Source organism: Pseudonaja textilis, chromosome 1, assembly GCF_049901715.1.
Source record: "Pseudonaja textilis isolate UNSWEBS1 chromosome 1, rPseTex1.2, whole genome shotgun sequence".
NCBI lineage: Eukaryota > Metazoa > Chordata > Lepidosauria > Squamata > Elapidae > Pseudonaja > Pseudonaja textilis.
Genome location: NC_141990.1, coordinates 47,676,715 through 47,700,631, shown reverse-complemented (window position 1 = coordinate 47,700,631; position 23,917 = coordinate 47,676,715). Strand labels below are relative to the sequence as shown.

At 36.8% G+C, this 23,917-nt stretch overlaps 1 protein-coding gene across 2 annotated transcripts in view; it reads right to left on the bottom strand.

Annotated features, from left to right (window-relative positions):
* Positions 1-23,917, bottom strand: part of KCNK2 (potassium two pore domain channel subfamily K member 2) — a 77,857-nt gene that overhangs the window by 34,444 nt on the left and 19,496 nt on the right. For both annotated transcript variants that reach the window (XM_087933426.1, XM_087933430.1), the window contains exon 3: positions 18,292-18,409. In XM_087933426.1, coding sequence (XP_087789552.1) covers positions 18,292-18,409 — 118 coding nt within the window. The remainder of the gene's footprint in view (positions 1-18,291; positions 18,410-23,917) is intronic.

Here is a 23,917-nt window from a genome sequence, read left to right as displayed (position 1 = left end):
GCTGAAGTATTCATTGACAGTTAGTACATTACAATGTATAATTTTATATACTATACTTAGATCAGACCTAAGGCGGCGTAGTTCTAGGTCTAGAATTTCAAGTCTAGTGGCATAAGGTATTCTGCAATGAATAGAGGAGTGGTGAATTCTTCTTGTGAAATATTCCTGGACTTTCTCAACTGTATTAATATCAGATACGTAATGCGGGTTCCAGACTGATGAGCTGTATTGGTCTAGCAAATGTTTTGTATGCTCTAGTTAGTAGTGTGATATTACCAGAGAAAAAGCTACGTAGAATTAGGTTAACAACTCTCAATGCCTTTTTGGCTATGTAGTTACAGTGGGTTCTAGCACTTAGATCATTAGAGATGAGTACTTCAAGGTCCCTGACAGAGTGTTTTTGTGTTTCTCAACCTCAGCAAGTTAAAGATGTTTGGACTTGCCCAGCATGGCGGGCATGCTGGGTGGGGAATTCTGAGAGCAGAAATCCATACATTTAAAACTTGCTGCAATTGAGAAGTACTGGTTTAAATAGTTTGTTCCTGTCTATGTAGTGAAGCTTAACACTTGCTTGAAAATTGTTTGCTCCTGTTTTTACTTTTTACTTGTTTCTTTGCAGGTTGATGTGGAAATCAAATGATCCTAAGTATTTGTTATTGTGGATAATATTCATGATCACAATTATTGTTATTATGATCATGAATATTATCCGCATAATAAGCTATTGTAGTTATCTGACAATACACTTGCAGAACAATTCATCTTTATGTGAACCATATTTGGTCAATCATAAATCTGATACACCACCCAAGGATGTTCACATCCAAAGTAGCTAACATCCTGGAGTAGAAATGTGCCAGGAAATGGTATCATTGATATTCTCAATGAGCAGGACGACCAAGGTTCAAAGAAGAATCATATGTTTGAGATTGAGGGGTGAGGAACAGTACTCTGAAGGTCCTCCCATGCTGTTTTCGCATGACTTCCCCAGAGCTCCATCTTCTTTTTGCGCTCTCTTATTTAAATAGCTGGCACATAGCACATTTTCTAAGATAGTTCAAGCGCAATTAAACTGTCCACTGTGGAGTGACAATACTTTTTATGTACCACAGGAAGTGAGAACTATTTATTTTTGTTCTGTCTCGCACTATTTTGAAGACTTTAACATGGTGTATGCAGAATCCAATCTGCAGAAAAACTATAATATCTGAGAATTAAACTTTTATAATCTTGCAAGATTCTTCATTTGGAGGCTCACACCAGCTAAACTGAAAAATTTGGGTAAAAATATCTATGCCACTTTATTTGAAATACATGGTGCAATGGAATTTATTTTTTGAAAGAGTCTTTGGAATCAATAATCTGCTGCTGAAACCAAATAATTGTTAAATACCACAGAAATGTGCATAAGCTTAAGCTCTTTGGTAAAGCAGCAGAATAATAAACAAATTAACACTCAAAGAGCCAAAACTATCATCATTTTTCAAAAGAGAGATCTAGAGCTGCTTTGTTGCATTCATAATTCCCAATGCAAGTTTCCAGTCAGGCTTAACCAGTTCTCAAAATACCAATATAATCTCTATGGATGAGGACCCCTACACTGTAGGACAATTGAGTTTTGTATCATTGAGATTTATCCATCAGAAATTTATGCACTGAATTTTCCAATCTGCCTTGGAATAGTTTTCTCAATTAAAAAATAGCAATAAATACAGAGTAATATTAACATATATTAACATAAATTGAATCATTTGAAGGATGAATTATTCTGAACTTCTTTGAAGGAAAAAAAATAAAACTATCATGTTGAAAACAGGACAAGAGTAAATTTTAACTGTGATGCAAATCAGAGAGATATTCTCCAAAACAATCTCATCTCTTAGATACCACTAGCACAACAGCATATGGTTGAACTACAAATAGCTGTATAAAATAACAGTGACAAGAGTATGATCTTCAGGGGGGGCATGTTTCCTTCATCACACATCCTAAGCATCTATTATATGAGGTTAAGTGATCTGATGGTACTGCATTTACTTCAAACAAAATGACCGTGGGATAATAATTTTCCAGTGCTAAAAAGAGATTGCTGGTACAAGGGGTGGGGGTGGGGGGTGGTTCTTGTTAGACAAGAAGGAAATTTATGCTTCTCAGAAAAGTAATACAAATGTTCTTCATTCAAATAAAGAATGAAGAGAGTTTATCATTTGTGCATGAAGTCTATCTAGGCTTTCAGTTCAGAAAAAAAAACCTTATCCCACTATCTGAGGATTATAAGATTTGATGACATTTTGGGCAACATTTGCAGAAGAAGACCTTAACCAAATTATGCATACACTTCTGTCATATATTTATTGGTCTTTGTTTTAATCATTTTAACTTGAAAATCCCATATGTTATTAAGTCACCAGTTTCTATAATAATGAGCTTGTTATACATCACTGATTTGGTTTAAATAAGCAGTATTTCTATGTTGATCTCTGTGCATGCAACCTGTATGCTATACACTCTATTTCTGAATCACATAGCTATGTGACATAAAGCATAATCTGTACTCAATAAATAATTGTGAGTTTCATGCTATTTACTAATAATGATTCTTTACTCCTTTCCAGACAGTCAGAATTGAGTTGACTGCCACTGAGAAATTAGAGGGTACTATGCATCTAGTCAAAGTATCTCTATAGTTTGCAAAAGTACAAAGGTATTTTTAAAAAGCAATGTCCCAGTAATGAGTATCATTTAGAGAAAAAAACAGAATATAAGAGTTGGAAATATATCATCTCTAAAGGGAAAGGTAGCTAGAATACTGTCACAAATCCCTTTTACCTTCATAACAAGTTCCATTATGAAGGTTTTTGAGCGACTAGTTTCACAGCACATCAGAGACTGCCTCCCACCCTCCTTTGATCAACATCAGTTTGCTTATAGAGCAAACCGATCTACAGAGGATGCTGTGGCCATCACACTTCATAGAGCTGAGTCATCTGGAGAACAAACAGAGCTATGTGAGGATGCTCTTTGCGGCCTACAGCTCTGCGTTTAACACTATCATCCCAGATATACTAGTAACCAAACTGTATAATCTGCAGGTCCCACCCCCACGTGCTCCTGGATTAAGAACTTTTTGACAAACAGACCACAGTCTGTTAGACTTGGCCTCCACCATTTTTCCACTATTACACTCAGTACTGGTTCCCCCCAGGGTTGTGTCTTCAGCCCCCTGCTATATGCCTTGTACACCTTTGACTGCTCACCAAGCCATTCAACAAACACCATCATAAAGTTTGTGGATGACACGACCGTGATTGGTCTCATCTCCAAAGAGGATGAGATGGCATATAGGGAAGAATTAGAGAACCTGTCTATCTGGTGTTCACAGAACAATATGTCACTGAATGTCCATAAAACCAAAGAACTGATTATGGACTTCAGGAAACATGGACAGGACCACGCCCCACTCATCATCAATGGAGAATGAGTGGAAACTGTCCCTACGATCAGATTCCTTGGCATCCATATTTCAGCTGATATCTCCTGGTCCCCTAATACCAAGGCCATAATGAAGAAAGCTCATCAGCGGCTGCACTTCCTGGGTATTCTCAGGAAGAACAATCTGGATAAGAAGCTGTTGCTGGCTTTTTATAAAGCCTCTGTGGAGAGCACTCTGACATATTGTCTGGGTGTGTGGTATGCAGGCTCCACAGATAAGAACAGGAGAACTGTACAGAGGGTGATAAACACAGCTCAAAAGATCATTGGTTGCCCTTTGCCCTCCCTGGAAGACTTAGCCAGGGCCTGCTGCCAAAGCAGAATCAAGGCCATTATAGAAGACCACTCACACCCTGGCAATTATCTTTTTGACCTGCTGCCGTCTGGGCAGCATTTTAGGTCAATAAAATCCCACACCACTAGACTAACAAATAGTTTCTTTCCCTGGGCCATCCGAACCGCAAATAAACACGAAGTCACTACCTCATTAAGATGTGAAAAGATTGGAAATCTCAATATATCTCAGATGTATAATAACATATTAGAGTACAATCCATCTCTTGTGTATTATACTTGGCTAAGCGTTACAGTCAATGTTGGATGTATATTTTGTGTATATTCGTAGATATTGTACTCTCAAATTGTCAATGGAGATGTGGGTACTCTGTTTTTCTTATCTACATTTTTAAGTGCTTTGGTTTTATTGTATTGTGAACAGTTGCTGGGATGCATCCACAGTTTCGTTGTACTTGTACAATGACAATAAAGTTCTTCTAATTCTAATTTATGGATAATAATTAATAATTAGCACTTGTGCTGTTGGCTACTTCATAATAAAATGAACTGGAAATAAACAGCCATGTGCCTTAATTGCTATAATACCTAAATAGCACATCTTTATTCTTTTCCTAATAAATGATACAACACAAGGTCCTTAGGAGGAAAGGATATAACAGGATATAAAGATGTGACAAAATTGACACAATTTTACAAGATGATATCTAAATGCATGGTGTGCAGTATCCATATTTCTATGTGGTTATAATAATGTGGCTGCTTCCTAAATAATGCAGCTATTTTGAATTGCTTAAAGTGGGAAACATCTTTTCCATTCAATATTTTTCAGCATTAATATAGTTTCCATAACAGTCATATCTTTTAAGATTCGATTCCATTCTTATCAGCAACTCCCCTTTCTCCCTATAAGATCCAGCATCACTGAGCTCTTAGGAAGAGGATTTGCCATCCAAAGTGCTGAGCAAGCTCACTACTCCCAGAGCCAAATAATTTATTCATGTAAAGCACGAAAAGTAGTCTATTTTTAAAAGACTCCTTCAATTAAGGCAATGGTTTTGCAACCATTGAAACACTTAGAATGTACTTAAATTTGCACCATTCAATGATTTGTTGACAGATCAAGACCTTGAAAATGTAGTGAAAAATTAATGATACAGGGCATAAGTTAAATGTAAATATTCTTGATGTTACCAGTCTTATTTAACCCAGCAAAATGGAAAGTTATTGTTTTTCATTTCTCTCTCCATTTACCTTCAATTTAAAAGCCTTGAATTCCAATTTTTGGAGTTATTAGATGGTAAATTAATTGGAGGGGCAGAGAAAGAAAATAATATTTTAAATTATGTTTTGCTAAACAGGTTTTTTTTTTCACAGTATTAAAATATACCAAGGGATGTCCCAAAAATAATGTCTGAATAAAAGTTCTAAAACTTAATAGAAGCATTGATCCTGAACTTTCAATCAAATGCCAGTACAACTTCAAAGAAAGCTTCAAAGATATATTATTTTTAATAGAGCTACAATATTGTTCCTCCTATTTCAATCAGGACTATTATGAGAAGTCCACTTGTGTGGGTGAGAGATTCTGTACATAGAACAAATTTGGGGTGGGCAGTCCGGACCATTTCCAACAGCTTTCTTTCCAGTCTGCTCACACCTGCTCCTGCCTACAAAGGCAGTCAGGCAACTCATTTTTATGCTGCCTGCCAAGGAGAGAAGATTTCTGTTCTGCATAGAAAGCAGCAGACTGGCATAAGATTCAAGCACTTCAGCTGTCATTACTTATTAAATGTTTTTATTATAAGCTGTATTGTCAGCACCTTATAAAAGTCATATTACTTTGCCCTACTTACAACATTAGTTTGTCAGCTTTGGCTGCAGTTGTTAAGCGAATCACTAACAGTTGTTAAGCATGACATCATGTGGTTGCAACTTAAAACTTACTGTTGGCTTCCCCACTGATTTTGCTTGTCAGAATCCAACTGTGAAGGTTCAAGTGATGATCATGTAACCGTAGGATGTCACAACCATCATAAATGCACACTGGTTGCCAAACATCAAGTCATGTAAATATGGGGTCCTGTTACGGCCAGAACTTCAAGGAACAGTTGTGAGTTTCCCTGTTTTGTCATAACTTCAAAAGATCACTGAACTAATGGTTAGTAAGCAAGATTACCTGTACTGTGGGAAAATTCTCCAGAAGAGACTGTCACTGATCAGCTAATGTTTTTGTCCATGTCATTTAGAATTAACTGCTTGCCTGGAAGTCAATCTAATTCCCATCACTGGGGAGGGGAAATGGCTGATTCCTAGGTGCTATATTTAGAGCAGTAAAGGTTTGGGAAAGTGCTCGTGTTAGCCTGATGGCCATTCATTCATTTTCAAGGCATGTAATCCTTGAGCTCATATTAAAATAGCTGAGAACTGAGTTGAGGCTCCAGTTGTGTTGACAAAACCAGCATGGAAACATGATACTCTATTAACACAAGAAAGAGCAAAGTTAAAAAATGTTGCAATTGAGAAAAGTCTCATGCAATATTAACTTTACTGCCTCAAAAGAGTTGACAGGCAGAAAGTTTAAAAAGATGATAAATTTCACTAGTCAGCTCTTCATGTCAATGCCATAATGCCTGTCACTGCAATCCACAAACTTCTTTGCATTTCCAAATAAAATTGTTAAAAGTGAAGTTGCATCATTGTATATTGACTGAAAAAATCCCAACCCCCCCCCCCAAAAAAAACCCTCACAAAGCCAGATTAAGTAGTTAATGTGCTAACCTTGAAACCAGGAAACTGTGAATTCTAGTCCTGCCTCAGATATGAAAACTGGCTGGATAGCTTTGGACTAGGCATTCTGTCAACTAAATTCTCTTCCTAATATTATTGTTATGGGAAAACAGCAGGAAGAAGTTTTGTGTATGTTCCCTGGGTTATTTATAAAAATAAAAGTAGAAGACAGATAAATGATAAATGTAAGATAGATAGATAGATAGATAGATAGATAGATAGATAGATAGATAGATAGATAGATAGATAGATAGATAGATAGATAGATAGATAGGAAAGAGAGGGGGGAAGAACAGCAGGAAAGCCTTGGAAATTTTGAAATGTTTAAAAAAGCCCTGAATACTTTGGAGCCACCCAATTATTTTTTCCACAAAATGTAAGTGTCATGCCCCTGGTGGAGTCTGACTCTGATGAAGAGGAGGAACAGCCAACAGGGAGTGGGAGTGTGGCTCCAGAGGTGGTGGAGGAGGCTGGGGAAGGGCAGAGGCCAGCTGAGCAGCCAGGGGAGGATCCAGGCCCATCCTCTATCCATCCTAGGTCACACAGGGAGGAGAGGATCAGGGAAAAATGAGGTCTACTCAAGAGGAGATTACCAGGATCTTCCTCGTGGCTTGCAGGTGGGAGCTATGTATATAAGTTTGCAACTGCACAGTTAGAATTGCTGAAGTCAATTAGTGTTCACCTTGAAAGAGGCTTATCTTTGCTGTTCTTCCCATGGACTTTTCTCGGTTATTTTCCTGGAGTTTATAATTAGTTATCTCGGCTTGCTTCAGAACTCTCATCAATGTGGTTTGTTTTGGATTTCTGTTTGCCTCATTATTTATTTTTGTGACTTTAAACTGTGCCTAATAAAACAGTGAAGTTAAGTTGAAGGCTTTACCGGACTTTAATATATGTTTTGGGTTTGGGGTTATTTTGAGAGACTACGGGTCATCATAGTAAGACTGCTTTGATGGTAATTGAATTATGTACTCAAACTTTTACAGAGTTCTAAAAATATTAATTTCAGGTATGAAATAGTACCATGTGGTCACTAGAGGTATAAAATGACCTGATGGCACATAGTCAATCAATCAATTAATCAATCTGCTATGAATATGTATAGTCAGGTTTTCCATTTTCATGTATTTGCCAATTTATATGAGAAAGTTTCTGTTTTCCAGCGTGATGCCAGATTTATTATTGTTATTATCAGTATACATCCCAATAAATCATTTCTGGAAGTTTTGTTATATTACTTCCTAATATTTTTGAATCTTTTTTCATAAAGCAACATTTCCAGTTATCGTGACCATAGTAGAGTCATTCAGCAACTCCTGCTATGTATTGAATCTCTTTCTTGAGTCCAGATGTGCCATATGTGATCACATCTTTCTTGTAAGTGTCCTTCAAATAAAAAACGTTTGAAAAAATTCCAAATTTTTAACAGATTTCATGTTATAATAAGTTTATTAGATTCTTCTTCTCTTTTGTTTCATTGTATACATTGTTTCATTGTATACATGGATATCTATTGAAGACTATTGTCTAAGCCTGCTCCTTTTATACTTGATATGTGGCTATTAGAAGTATATGAACTTCATATGACTCTTATAAAATTACCATCTTTAAAAAAAATTGAATGTTATTATGGTAGGTCATACAAGATGTTTAGATGTTTTGTTTAGACTGGACCTGGCATTTTTATCCATTTATTGAACCTGTCCCACAGACCTAGGATAGACAGATGTTGCTGCTTGGCAGGATGTAAGCTACACTAAATAAAGCTACCTTTTACAATTGATTAATGTGACTGATGGTATTCAAATGGTGCTCCAGATGTTTTAGGATTGCACCCAGGGCACCTATTACTATTGGTACCATCTTTATTTTCTTTGGCACAATCATTCTACTTCAATTTCAAGTTTTTGTATTTTCTTTCTTTCCCCCATTTCTTTCTCTTTTGATCTGCTGTGCCCAGATCCATATCCACTATTATCTAGCCTTTTTTTGCAGGGGTGGGATTCTACCAGTTTGCACCTATTCCCTAGAACCGGTTGTTAACATTCTAAGCAGTTCGGTAAGCAGTTTGGAGAACCAGTTGTAAGAAGAAATTACTGGCCTAATCCTGTAAGGAAGGCAGGAAGGAAAAAATTCTGGTGTTGCTTACAGAAACTGCCTCTCCATTAACCCTTATTACATTCTTGGCAGGACTAGGCTTCCTGTCTCTGGAACATCTCTGGAGGTTTCTTTTCCTCCTTTGCTGGTACTTTGCTTGTGTGAAGTGACCATTCAAATGGCACTGAAAAAAGTGACTTATGACCATTTTTCACACTTACGACTGTTGTAGCATCCCCACAGTCATGAGAGGCCAGGCGAGGAGATGTGTGCCTTGATGTGAGTGATATTGAGTTGGTCACGCCCAACCAATAACATGACCACCAAGCCATGCCCACCAACCTAGCCACGCCCACAGCACCGGTTGTTAAAAAATTTGAATCCCACCCCTGCCTTTTTGTCTTATTGACAGTTGTTACAACTGAAGTGTTATGGGGCTGGTATTTGTCTGTGTGAATTCTGAAGTCCCAGAGCAGTTTAGTTTCTTCATTTTCTGTTATTTTGTCTACTTTATGGTCCTACCAGTTCTTGCTTGCATGGAAACGGTATTTCTCACAGATATGCCAATGCACTATTGTTGTTCCTTTGTCGTGCCACTGTTTGTGATCTTCCTGCAATAACTAACCACATCCTCCACTGTCGAGGATACAATACAGTAAAAACACTGTATTGTTTTTAAAAGCTATTTATTATTTTTTTGAATATCCCAGAAATACTTATAATTTCCCAGAAATATTAAATGAATCCTACAAACCCAAACTTTTTTGCAATGTTGTTATTCCTCTCATGAAGGTTTTCATGTCCCGACTAGTGTTAGTTCCCACATATGTTGGATTTTATGTTCTCTTTGATAGAGTGATTTGAGTATAGAGGCACTCTGTTATTTCCTTAGCAGGAACAGATCATTCTGGTAATTCTTACACTGACAGCTGATATAATCTTCTGATAGTGTGGTCTAGTTACTTTGAAAACCTAGATAGCTCCCTGAATGTGCTTGAGGAATTTTGCACATTATTTGTCAGTGATGCTATCGGAATAACAGAATAACAGAGTTGGAAGAAACCTCAGAGGACTTCTTGTCCAATCCCCAGCTCAGGCAGAAAGCCCTAGACCATTTCAGACAAATGGTCATCTAATCTCTTCTTTAAAACTTCCAGTGTTGGAGCATTCACAGCTTCTGTAGACAAGTTGTTCCACTGATTAATTGTTCTATCATTTCCCTAGCCAGCACAGAAATTGATACTAGTCCTTCTTGACATTAAAAAAAAAAAAGCTTATGTTTATGAAATGCCTCCCCACAATTTTTTTGTGTATCCAAGTTATAGAATAAGAATTACATACTAGGAATCATAAGCATTAAAAATAAATTGTTCAAAATGTATAAATCTACAGAGTGATCACACTTGGAAACGTTGCAATTCTAGACTCAACACCATAAAAGGATGTTGTAGCGCATGAAATGATGTAGAAAAGAGCAACCAAGAAGATAGTGTTGGACAGCTTCTTAAAAAGTAAAGGCAACTGTTTTTTTCTTTTTGCGGGGTGGGGGGTTTCCACTTAGAACAAAGATAGGTAAGAGAGAGAAAAATATAGTAGCAGAAAAAAGCATGAATGGGATGAAAAATGATAGATTTTTGTCTCAGTTTTGCAATTCATCTGTTCAAACAAAATGCTTGGAGATTAATGTTTGAAGGAAATGCATCTTTACACAGTTCATAGTTCAGTTATGGAGTTTATGGACCACACACATGAATATTGAACACCAATTCATTTGGTTTTTTTTAAAAAAGAATCTCAAGCGGTGTATCATAAATATTGAATATTGGGGAATGACAGAAGAAAGGGGCTATTTTTCTAAGCTTGCAAGCTCTCTACTGTACCTGTTACGCACCCTGTGACAGAGAGTGCTGGATTAAATGAACTACAATCCTGATTCAGCAGGGGTCTCCTTATTCTGTTATGTAGATGGAAAATAAAATACACTGCTCAAAAGAATAAAGGGAACACTTAAACAACACAATGTAACTCCAAGTAAATCACACTTTTGTGAAATCAAACTGTCCACTTAGGTAGCAACACTGATTGACATGCTGTTGTGCAAATGTTGTGCAAATGGAATAGACAACAGGTAGAAAGCATAGGCAGTTAGCAAGACATCCCCAGTAAAGGAGTGGTTCTGCAGGTGGTGACCACAGACCACTTCTCAGTTCCTATGCTTTCTGGCTGATGGTTTTGTCTCTTTTGAATGCTGGCGGTGCTTTCACTCTAGTGGTAGCATGAGACGGAGTCTACAATCCACACAAGTGGCTCAGGTAGTGCAGCTCATCCAGGATGGCACATCAATGCAAGCTGTGGCAAGAAGGTTTGCTATGTCTGTCAGTGCATGGAGGCGCTACCAGGAGACAGGCTAGTATATCAGGAGACACGGAGAAGGCCATAGGAGGGCAACAACCCAGCATCAGGACCGCTACCTCCGCCTTTGTGCAAGGAGGGACAGGAGGAAAACTGCCAGAGCCCTGCAAAATGACTTCCAGTGGGCCACAAATGTGCATGTGGCTGCTCAAACGGTCAGAAACAGACTCCATGAGTTGATATGAGGGCCCAACGTCCACAGGTGGGGGTTGTGCTTACAGCCCAACACCATGCAGGACATTTGGCATTTGCCAGAGAACACCAAGATTGGCAAATTCGCCACTGGCGCCCTGTGCTCTTCACAGATGAAAGCAGGTTCACATTGAGCACATGTGACAGACGTGACAGGGTCTGGAGACACCATGGAGAATGTTCTGCTGCCTGCAACATCCTCCAGCATGACTGGTTTCGCAGTGGGTCAGTAATGGTGTGGGGTGGCATTTCTTTAGGGGGCCGCACAGCCCTCCTTGTGCTCACCAGAGGTAGCCTGACTGCCATTACATACTGAGATGAGATCCTCAGACCCCTTGTGAGACCATATGCTGGTGCGGTTGGCCCTGGGTTCCTCCTAATGCACGACAATGCTAGACCTCATGTGGCTGGAGCGTGTCAACAGTTCCTGCAAGATGAAGGCATTGATGCTATGGACTGGCCCGCCCATTCCCCAGACCTGAATCCAATTGAGCACATCTGGGACATCATGTCTTGCTCCATCCACCAATGCCACGTTGCACCACAGACTGTCCAGGAGTTGGGGGGTGCTTTAGTCCAGGTGTGGGAGGAGATCCCTCAGGAGACTATCCACCACCTCATCAGGAACATGCCCAGGCGTTGTAGGGAGGTCATACAGGCACGTGGAGGCCACACACACTACTGAGCCTCATTTTGACTTGTTTTAAGGACATTACATCAAAGTTAGATCAGCCTGTAGTGTTTTTTTCCACTTTAATTTTGAGTGTAACTCCAAATCCAGACCTCCATGGGTTGCTAAATTTGATTTCCATTGATAATTTTTGTGTGATTTTGTTGTCAGCACATTCAACTATGTAATGAACAAAGTATTTGATAAGAATATTTCATTCATTCAGATCTAGGATGTCTTATTTTTGTGTTCCCTTTAGTTTTTTGAGCAGTGTATAAACCAAGGAACTAATGTAAGTGTAATCTTAAAAAGCTACAAAGGGAGACAATTACATTAAGCTTTAAATGTAAAATAATCACTAAAGCTGTTCACAATAGCCATTGTTATTATAGTTTGTCCTCACTTAACAACCACTAATACAGCAATTCCTTGAAAGCTCACACTTACACTGCTGTAGCATCCCATTTGTGACCTTCTTTGCTGGCTTCTCGCAAGGAAAATCAGTGGGAAAGTTAGCAGAAGGTTGAAAACAGTGACCATGTGATATTATTGCTTATAGACTTGCAGTGGTTTGCTTAACAATGGCAAGAGAAGTGCCCGAATTTCTGTTGCTAAGTGGTGCAAGTCACATGACATTCACACTTTACAACCTCATCACTTAGCGATGGAAATTGCAGTACAAGTGAGGACTATTTAATCAGAATAGAGTTGGGAGGGACTTGAAGGTCTTCAGCCTCCTGCTCAAGATCCTATAGCATTTCAGACGAGTGATTGTCAAGTCTACTTATATAATATTCATCCTAGCATTCATATGTTAACCAATTAAAGTAGCAAGACAGGGTTTATTAATCTAGACTTAATTCAAACGTATAGAATCAGACTTCTTTAATTTCTCATTCAGGATTTTCATGCTGCTATTTTAAAAGTTGAAAATTAAAGTGAAAAAAATGGAGAATGAAATATTTTCCTTCATTCTTATATAAAATGTCTCGGTTGAATTTGTGTTTATTCTTTTGTATCTTCTGCCAGTTTGTCTGTGTAAAACTTAAAAAGCAGTACTACAAAGTAAAACATCAGTCCCAAAGGAAACCTGTATCACATTAGCTTCAGATCTCCGTTTTATCTACAATCTCCCAATTATAACTGAACATTCTTGCTTTTTATAGTTACTGTAATGCCAAAGTTTAGCAGCTAAGGACAAAGATATTCAAAGGCCACATTTTCATTCTTTTATTATAAAAAATTGGAGTAGAAACTCCCATTAATGTTTGGATTTTCAAGAGGCAGACTATTCATAAGATATATACATTTCTTTTCTTTTTTGGTGGGGTGGTAACAAATGCTTGTTTATTAAAGATGTTGAGACACATTTTTTAGAAAGACAGATTAGAGTTATTGAAAATAATGATAGTCACTCTTAAGTTTATGAACTTCTCAATCAAGATAAGTTTAAGCTGTCTATGACAACTGTTCTCAACCTAATGCCCTTCAGTTTTGTCACAATTGTGGCAGCTGTAATGCAAGCTATCTGTGATGCACAGGCTGAGGAAGGCTATCTTTTTCTTCTAAAATCTATTATCTGAATTACAATATTATTTTCACCTTAAAACATCAGGAAAAAATGATGCTGAAAACTGATAAATATATTCAGGGAAATTACAAAACAAAACATGAGATTTTGACTTGCCCAACCCTGTAGGAATGCAAATCAAGACATGTTCTGGTCATTCACTCCAATCTATTTGTGCTATCAAACACACAGTATCTCTTTGTTGTAATGTGGCCTGTTATAATCTTTCAGGTGCTATTTCAACCAATTTATTTTCTTTTGGAGAGCTCAAATTAGTACACTTTTTGATAGCAAATTTATTATGCTTTCAAACTTCTGGATGCAATAGATATACGTAATTGCATACCCTTTACATGCTTAGTAAAATACATCAACTACTTTTTGATGAATATTCTAAAAATGGAGAAACTTTGTTTCTAAAAAAATTAAATTCAACTCATAAGCCTTATGTGAAGGAGAGAGTCTGGAAAATGCAGAATTACTTCACCATGGGCATTTCTTTTAAGTATGGTGAGAAAACAGAATAACATAATTGGAAAGACCTTGGAGGTCTACTCAACCCCCTACTCAAACAGGAGACATTATGCAATTTCAGACAAACAGCAATCTCTTCTTAAAAGCTCCAGTGATGGAGCATCCACATCTTCTGAAGGCAAGCTGTTCTACTGATTAATTGTTGTAACTAGCAGGAAATATATCTTTATTTCTAGGTTGCTTCTCTCTCTGATTAGTTTCCATCCATTGCTTCTTGTCCTGCCTTCAAGGTGCTTTAGAGAATAGCTTGACCCCCACCCCCACCCTTTTTTTTGTGGCAGCCCCTTAGATATTAGAAGCATGCTATCATGATAGCCCTAGTCCTTTCTTTTCATTAGACACTTCAGTCAAAACAAAAGCAATGCCCTATTTATTTTAATGGGAGGATGAAGCAGGTGGCTTATTCTCCCAATGAAATTAGTGAAATTAAAACATTTGAATTTTGTGGCATTGTTCCTAACTAGACTTTATTTCTCATGGATTAACACAAATGTACTCGCTCCACTCATCATGGTAACTTTCCTTCTTACCATGCGGACTCTTGTCAGACTTCAAAGATCACTCAAGCTTGCTATTTGCAAGCAGAAATAGAAAACAATTTTGTTTCATCACTAGTGGAAAATGACACAATAGCTAGTCTTTGCTGCTGCTAATTCCCAGCAACCCAGTAAATTCCAGCTATGTGCAATCCTAAACTCCTTTTAACCATTCCAAGTTGTAAGGAATAGAATTTTGCCTTTGTAGATTTACCCAGAAAATTTAACAAATGCCACATATATTTTTTCTGGCCATTGCTAGCAGCACAACAGGACAACAGCTCCTAGAAGCAAATCTTGGTTTCTAGTTTCTGGTCCTGATTTCAAGAAGTTCAGGAGTGAGTTGTAAGGGCCATTTTGTGTTTTTCCTCTTTGGATACAGTAATTTGATTCTGCAGGTCTCAGGTCTCTGTAGAACAGAATAATATTTGGAAGTCTTTTGACTAGCCAGCAACATGGGCTCTTTAGACTGGCCAGATTGAATTAAATGCATGAGTTTTTTTTTAACCCTGTCTTGCCTTTTACTTATCAATTGCTGCCTAAAACTGTCACCCTGGCTCAAGATCAGGACCAACGCTGCCCTATTTCCAGCTCAATTTTTTTTGTCATTACTGTTGATAACAGGAAATATTTTCAGTTATTAGAAACAGCATTTTGGAACAAATAGCTTGAACCTGGTCATGATAACTACAATTATGTGATTTTTAAAAAAGATTTGTTAAAAGATTTTAAAAGGAGAAAATTATTAATGTAAGAAAAACAATTGCATATCATTGAAAGAGGGGGGAAATGACTAATAAAATTGTACAATATGTATCTAATAAACGTGCTTTTGTATAATAGTATTATACTGGGTCTCAGAAAGGTTTGACATACTTTTTCTTTTCATGTAACATATATTGTAAAACTTTCTTATTCCTACATAGGCCTCCATGGAATAGGCAGAGATTGTGTATTAAGTAGTTAATGTCTAGCTGAAAACAGCATTTCAACACAGACTTCTGTGATTACAATGAAATTCTGTCAGCAATAACAGAGTTAATAGTACAATTCTCCATTGTTCGGCTGAATCAATAAACTACATACAGTAACAAGATAGAAAATGTTCCGACTTCAGAAGAAAAGGCTTATGCCTGCAGGGGACATACACTGGAGAAAGAAAAAATATTTACAATAAAAATTTTGTTCAAGCTCAGAGACCAAGACCAGACCTTAATCACAAATGTGAATCTACAAGGATTTATTTTAGTCTGCTAAGTGCTAGCTCAAACCTGCCATTATATATGGCATATTTTCAGAATGTCAGTAGCTGCTTGCTATCTTTTCACTTAAATAAAACAGTTTTGCTTGACATTATAATATGACACCAAAAGAATGCTGGAGATTTTGATATTTGTATAGGTCAGTTGCACAGAAGCAGAAGCCATCTTAAACAAATATTATTTCATAAAATACCAAAGGCTATTCATGTCATATTCAAGGCAACGGATGCTCGCCATAAGTGACAGTGGAATACAAAAATGGCTCAAGGATAAAATTTGAGGTTATACCATTTTTCCTCTAACCTTGAACCTTCCAGAAATTTCTGAGAGTTCAAGTCCATAGATCTTAAAATTGCTAAAACTGAGAAACACTGGTGTAGAGTATTAAAAATACAAAGACCTCAAGAAGTCATGTCTGATGATAGCAACTGCAATTCAATTTAAAAAAAAAACATGTAATATTATTATTATGCAATATTATCATGGCCCTGGCCCTTTGAAACACCTTGCTCATTAAGATAAGATTGGCTCCCACTCCCCTGACCTTCCATAAGAGCCTGTTCCAGTTGGCCTGGAACAGGAAGAAGAGTACCATGTTGGAAGTGGTTGATGGACTAATAGATCCCACCTCACCCCCTGTACATCTTGCTTCCTTCCCTTCCATTTTTAATCATAATTTTGTAGTCCTATGGCTTTGATTGCATCTCTTTTAATGTTGTAAGCTGCCCAGAGTTGCCTTGCGATGAAATGAGCCTCAAATAAATTTAATAATACAGTATATATTGTGGGCTTGGTATACTATAACCTTCAAAAATAATTTTATGGAAAACAGTAGAATGACTGAATTCATAGAACTGCACAGTCAAAACCAAATGCCAGTAGCAAATGCCACTTATCAATGGTAGCACTCTAAAACAACATCAATGTACAGTTTCGAAATTCTCTGACAAGTTAAATTGAACATTTTGTTTTAATATTTCAAGCAAGTGTATTTTGTTTCATGGTTGTTTTTAAAATCATTTTGATACATCGCTTTAGTTAAGGAAATATTTATTTTAGTTCAGAAATGAATTAGTATACAGGAAAAGAATCAGTTTTATTTATAATAAACATTCTCTCAGTTCATCTTTCCAATAGTTGGCTTACGTACATTTCTTTTCTTTTTTGGTGGGATGGTTACAAATGCTTGTTCATTAAAGATATTGAGACACTTTTTTTCAGGAAGGAAGATTAGAATTATTGAAAATAAGGAAGAACATTCTTAAATTTATGAATTTCTCAATCAAGACAAGTTTAAACTGTCTACAGCAACTTTTCTCAACCTAATCTTCAATTTTGCCACAATTGTGGTAGTTGTAATACAAGCTATCTGAGGTGCACAGGCTGTGAAAGTCTGTCTTGCAGGCTCATTACAAAGCAATTAAAAACATGCTGATTTCGCCCTATGCAACAAGATAATATGATAAAATTTCAACAGTATATATGCACATTTCCACACAGTTACAGAATACCTGTTTTTATCCACTTTTCCATCCACTTCTACTATATGATAGTTTCTCACATAGATACTAATTCTGTATATATAAGCTCCATTGCAGCTCTTATTTTGCTGTTCAATCCAAAGATCTCTGGAAGGCAAAATGTGATGAAAATTGGAGGCATGACTGGTCCAATCTCACATTTCCTTTCACAGATAATCTTAGATTGGAGAAGGAGGAAGAGGATCTTCTTAGCCCTTCCACTCTGACTGAAGATGATGTGCGGAACACATTCTCATAGTGACAAATATGGGATGGGATGTATTACCATCACCTTTTTGGACATATCACCTGTCTCTCATTAAGTAAGTTTGTGTCTGAGATAAAAGTAAATGATGCTATGATGACATATTTATGTCCAACAGTAAGACATTTAATTTATTACATTTATAGCATTCTGCTCAGGATAGTGTATCTATCCATATAGTACATACATTAAAAATATGTGTACTATATAGTAGAAAAAATGCTGTTCAACTATGCCAATCACCCAATACCTAATAAAACACTGGGTGATTTCTAGTCATGTGGAGGCTCATTATACTTACATGTTTAACATTTAAAGAATTTTTCCAATTAGATTAAGTCCTCAGTTAAAATGTATGAAAATAAGGGTATGAAATTAAGGCAGTCGTTGCTGAACAAATCAAATCAAGCTAAAAACCAAGGGTTCCATTAAGAAAAATATTAACTAAAAATAATCTAAACCCTTGCACTAAAAGTTTTTGATTATTTATGCTTAGTTTGTAAATATGTAAGAAACATATCTAACCAACATTTCCTTACTAAAAAATAGGACAATTAAAAGAGACAAAGTTCCCAAATAATAATATATAAACATATACTTTAGCTAAATTTAATTTGGGTCATCAATGTTCAAATAGAATAATAAATGGTGTCCTACCTATGGTGGTAATAACAGTCCCCGCAAAGAAGAAGGAACTTCCCAAATCCCAGTGACTGACGTGATTTGGCATATTTCCTTTAGGATTGACTCCTGCATTTATTGCTGCCACAACTTGCTGAAAATTTAAAGACATTTTCTCAGTATTTATGAAATATAAACAAGGATATTAGAACATACTATTCCATATGCTTGTGAAAGTAATCTACCTGTCTAATTTTAAAACAAAATAGTCCAAAAAGGGATGAACATCTTACAGCACATTGAAACTGCTTCAGTTCCAAGAGTGTGTGATTTGAGTCTGAAATATAATTGTTAAAATTATTGAACTCGCTGAGAGATAGCAACTGTTCATGGCTAACGGTAGCCTTGAATTGAATCTCTCGAGTGTTAGTCTTTTACTTTAAGCAATTTAGCACACTGACCTTTCTATATTCGGTAAGCTTTGGAGAAAATACTAGTAAAATATAAAGATAGATATATCAATATTTTGAATCAGCAATCATTTTAGGATTAGTAACTCTTAACATTATCACAAAAACATGGATTAAAAATTAAAATCTTGATATCAAGGGTTTCAATCCTAAAATAGGCAATAAAATTAATAAATACCTTTCACACTACATTTTATTCATGTACTGAATTTATGAATAATCATGAATAAGATAACAATTGGCTATGATATAACTTGTAGAAAAGTAAATAAGAAATAAGAAAAGTAAATAAGAAAAATAAATAAGAAACGGAAACTAGCTTTATGTATCAGAAAATCACTTCCCCTACTCAAATTATGAATGTTCAGAGAAAGATTAATAATTGTAACCATCAGTATAGATGCTCTAATGATTCCGTCCCAATAAAAATATTTTATTCTATTTCATAAGCATTTAGTTCATTCCCAATAAAATACTTTGTTCCATTTAATAAGCTTTAGTTAGCATTCCATTCAGCGCAGTTGAAAAGTATTCTAAAAATAACTTTGACTGACCTACTAACATACATGTTAATACCTGCACATTCTGAATAATAGTTAATAAAGTAGTATGACACTAGCCCCTAATAATTAAAATATATATTTGAGTACTTATTTTGCTACTGTCGAAACAGTATTTCTCAACTTTGTTGACTTTAAGATATGTGGACTTCAGCTTCTTGAATTCCTCAGTCGGCAAGCTAGGCAATTCTGGAGCTAAAATCCACACATTTTAAAGTTGCTAAGGTTAAAAAACACTGTGTTAAAAGAATTAAAACTGCAATCCTTAGCATGTTTGCTGAAAAGTTCCTTAAAATAATAAGTTTTAATTCTGGACTAAGCATTTACAATGTTGTTCCAGTGGAAGGGTAGGATGGGAGAACACAGATAGCAATGCTTTTTACTGTTTTATTATCATATAAGTACCAGTGTTTTCTGCTGCTTTACTTTGTAAGCAGATATTTTGCAATCTAAAAGTTTTACCTGTTATTTTAATGAATTTGTATTTCCATCTTAGTAAATGCTCTTTTTTATGTTAAATCTCACAGATCTGGTTTTAGCATATTTTAAGTGCACACTGAAATACAATCATGTATTTGTGTTCCTTCCAGAGATGGCAATGACAAACAACTTTTATACTATTGCAAATAAAATCTATGAATATATCCATATCATCACCTGAAGTCAGGCTCAGTCTGAAAGAGTCTTAACAATTTTTCATCCTAAAATACTAGAATCATTCACTGGAAAAGAAGCCACTGTTTGGCTATAATATCTATTCACTTCAGTTGTAATGCTTAATTTCTGAGCATAGACCATATGTACTCAAATTTTCGTATAGCCTCAGTATTATTTCTCAACCTTGAAAATCTGTGGACTTCAACTCATGTGGACTAGGAATTCTAGGAGTAAAAGTCCCTACATTTTCAAGCTACTGAGGTTGAGAAACACTTCTGTATAGCCTGTCCAAATTACATTGCTAAAATTCAGGAGTATATATAGTAGTGTCTTTCAGAAAGGTGTCCATCTTGGCATTGTAATCATCTGTATATAGGATAACTGTGCATCTTCCTTTATCAGCTGGCAAGTTCACACAGAAAGATGTTAAAGAAAACAGTTTGGCTTTTCTAGACTGTGCAGTGCACATTAAAGAAGAGAGAAGCCTTAACACTGAAGTTTACAAAAACCCTCACACACAAATCAGTATTTACATTTTGGTTCTCACCACTCACTGGAGCACAAAATGGGAGTGATCAGAATCCTACACACTGGACTGAAAGTTTATCTAGCAATAAAGAAAAAGATCCAGCAGAAGCTCCTCCATTACAGACAAAGAAGAGAACAATAAGCGTGGCAACATTGTCATTCCAAACGTTGTAGGAATATTTGAAAAGCTCAGGAGAATTTTCAACCAACATAACATACATGTATACTTTAAATCCAAGAATACACTAAGACATAAGCTTGTCCACCTGAAGGATAAAACACCAAGACAAAAACAGAGCAATGTTATATGTATAATACAATGCAGTGAGACATGTGCAAATCTGTACACTGATGAAGCAAAACGACCACTTCACAAGAGCATGGCACAACATAGGAGATCAAACTCATCAGGAGAAAATTCAGCTGTCCATCTGCAAAATAATGGTCACTCTTTTGAAGACAGCTCTTAAACTCTTTTTGGTTTAAAAGAGGAGTAAAAGAGGTCATTTGTGTTAACATTGCGCAGTCCTCTCTCAACAGAAGGAAAGGGATAAGAGACCACCTATCTCCAGTCTACAACACAGCTCTTGCAACAGTGCCAAGAAGATTCCACAACCAATTGGACCCTGAGGGCAAAGATAAATCTTGCAAGTAGCCACAAGAGCTCTCACAGAGTGATAATGAACCAGATGACTGCAAGGAAATATAATCCTTCCATCCCTCCACCATCCAGTCTCAACTGTTAGTACCTATCCTCTTATTCCCCACCCCCACCCCCACCATCACAACTGTTCTTCTTCCTCAAAGGGAAAAAAACACTCTAGTTACCTTTGGAAAAAAGCACTTTTGAGATGACAACAATGATTATAGTAATTTTCAGATTTGCACCTATCATCTTAAAATGAAGTTAGATTCTTGCTGTTCTTCTAAGGGTTGTTTCAAAATACAATCAAGGACTGATATGACAGGAAAGCGTGCTTTTTTTAAAGATTTTTAACTTTTGGAGCCATCTGTCCCCAATAAAGAGTAGCTTTCCTAGTGCAGTGATGGCTAACCTATGACACGCGTGTCACTCGTGACACACCGAGGCACTTTGACTGACACGCCTGTTGGTGTGGGGAAAACCTGCACATTTAGAGGCTGCCTGTGCTCTGCTCCAATCCCTGCTCCCTGCTTGTTGCGTGGAGGCATGGTGTCACCGCTGCCACAAGAACTTTGCAGCAGAGAACCAGTTTTAACTGCCATAAACTGAGGTTTGTCAGTTTCATTACCTCAGGAACACTACAGGAGGAAAGGAGATCCATGAGGTTCACAGCCCTGTAAGGTGGCCTTCCAATCCCCACATCCTGCACCTGCAGCCCTGAGACCAGGGAGACGAGTTTCACAGCCCTGTGTGATCACCCCAGCCCAGTCCATCATAAACATTGCAGGAGGACTGTACCACAACAACCAGACACAGTGCTCACGATAAGCAGCATCAGGTGGCTGTCCTGTAAGTGCAATTAATACTAAAATCTGCATTTCTGTTTTTGTGGCTCTCCCTTCTTCTCTCCCACTGTAAAATGCTTGGATGTCTAGTCTGCAGCATTCAGCCCCTCTCCAGATCCTCTAAGCTTTAATTGCCTCCATAGCAGCTCTTGCAGTTCTTGCTTCTCACCATCCTCACAGAGCACCATGCAAACCCTCCAAAAAAAATCTCCAAAACTTTTAGCTTTTTGAACTAATAAATATAATAAATATATTAAAAATATAACTCTTTCTTTATTAGGGCTGCAAATATTACCAAATTATTGATATTTCTTGAAGTGACACACGACCCGAGGAAGGCTACACTTTTTCCCGATTTTCGACACACCAAGCTGAAAAGGTTAGCCATCACTGTCCTAGTGCATCCTTTTAGAAACATGAAAAACATCTAGCTGCAATGACTTAGTGATGGATCATTGAGAAGTCACCAGTGCTGGAATGTTTTTCCCCAATCAGCATTTTTTGTTATTATACGTTACTATATTTTTTATCAGATTTGGATATTATACATCACTTACAATCATACTCAGGGATGCAGTGGCTCGGTGGCTAAGAAACTGAGCTTCTCGAGCAGAAGGTTGGCAGTTCAGTGGTTCTAATCCCTAGCACCGCGTAATGGAGTGGGTTCCTGTTACTTGTCCCAGCTTCTGCCAACCTAGCAGTTTGAAAGAACGTAAAAAATGCAAGTAGAAAATTAGGGACCACTTTGGTGGGAAGGTAACAGCACTCTGTGCTCCTTCAGCATTTAGTCATGCCGGCCACATGACCACAGAGACATCTTCAGACAGCGCTTGCTCTTCGGCTTAGAAATGGAGATGAGCACTGCCCCCTAGAGACGGAAACAACTAGCTTTCAGGTTTCCAAGTGATAAAATCCATTTTTTTTTAAAAAAAAGAGCAAAGTCCATCTTCCAAAACAATTTCTTTTATTTAGGAAAGCATCAAATTGGCAAAGTCCATGGTAATTCTGGATCTGACACAACCTGGAATTACTCCACAATATTAGAAGTTAGAAACAACCTCCCAAAGTCATATTCTCCAACAGAAGTAACTCAACATTGCTTGATGTCATAAATCTTCACCTCAAGTGGCCTCAGTATGGTCAGCTCATTTTCCCACGGGAAGAAAAATCACCTAGCCTAAACAGCTATCTCTATCTCCATTCCTCCCTCCTTAGGAATTTGGCAAGTCCGAAACCCTTCCCCCATCACCGCCAAAGAGAAAGTAAGAAAAAGAATATATACTAAGCCTAACTAAAATGGCTACACATATGTCAATTTTGAGCTTGACACTAGCATGCATGTGCAGGGAAACCTTTCCCTTTCCCTTTCCCTTTCAATCATACTCAGCTGAGATGATAAATAAAACCAGTAAATAAATAAACTCATTGAGGTTTTTTTTTAACAGTCTAGTATTACCTTAAAATATAAAAACAGTTAGAGAAACTAATTAGCAAGGCATTCTATGGACTAGTGTCATCCAGAGGAGCATAACTTACTTCATAATATTAGGAATGAAAAATGGATGAGAGGATATTTATTCATATGATATGGTCATATAAATCTTTCGTTTTGCTTCAATTAAATTGTTAATAAGACAATATAAAAATCATTACAAGTTAAGGAAGTGAGTGTGTTTTTCAGTTATATGCTCAAAATTTCAAACTCATTTCAATGAAGAAATGTGAATTTACCAAACCTGGGGCAGAGCAAAAAAGTTCATGATTCAATATTGGAAAAATAGGGCTATTCCAGATTTAGGATCTCAATAGGTGTCTGCTTTCTGTTTATAAGCAGAGCTTTAATGGGTATTACAGATGAATAACATTTTCATGCTGTCAAGGTTTAATGTTTTTATTAAGCAAAATTAAATACAATATTTTAAAAATACCCCAAGTATCCCAAGGCTCTGTTTTAGGCCC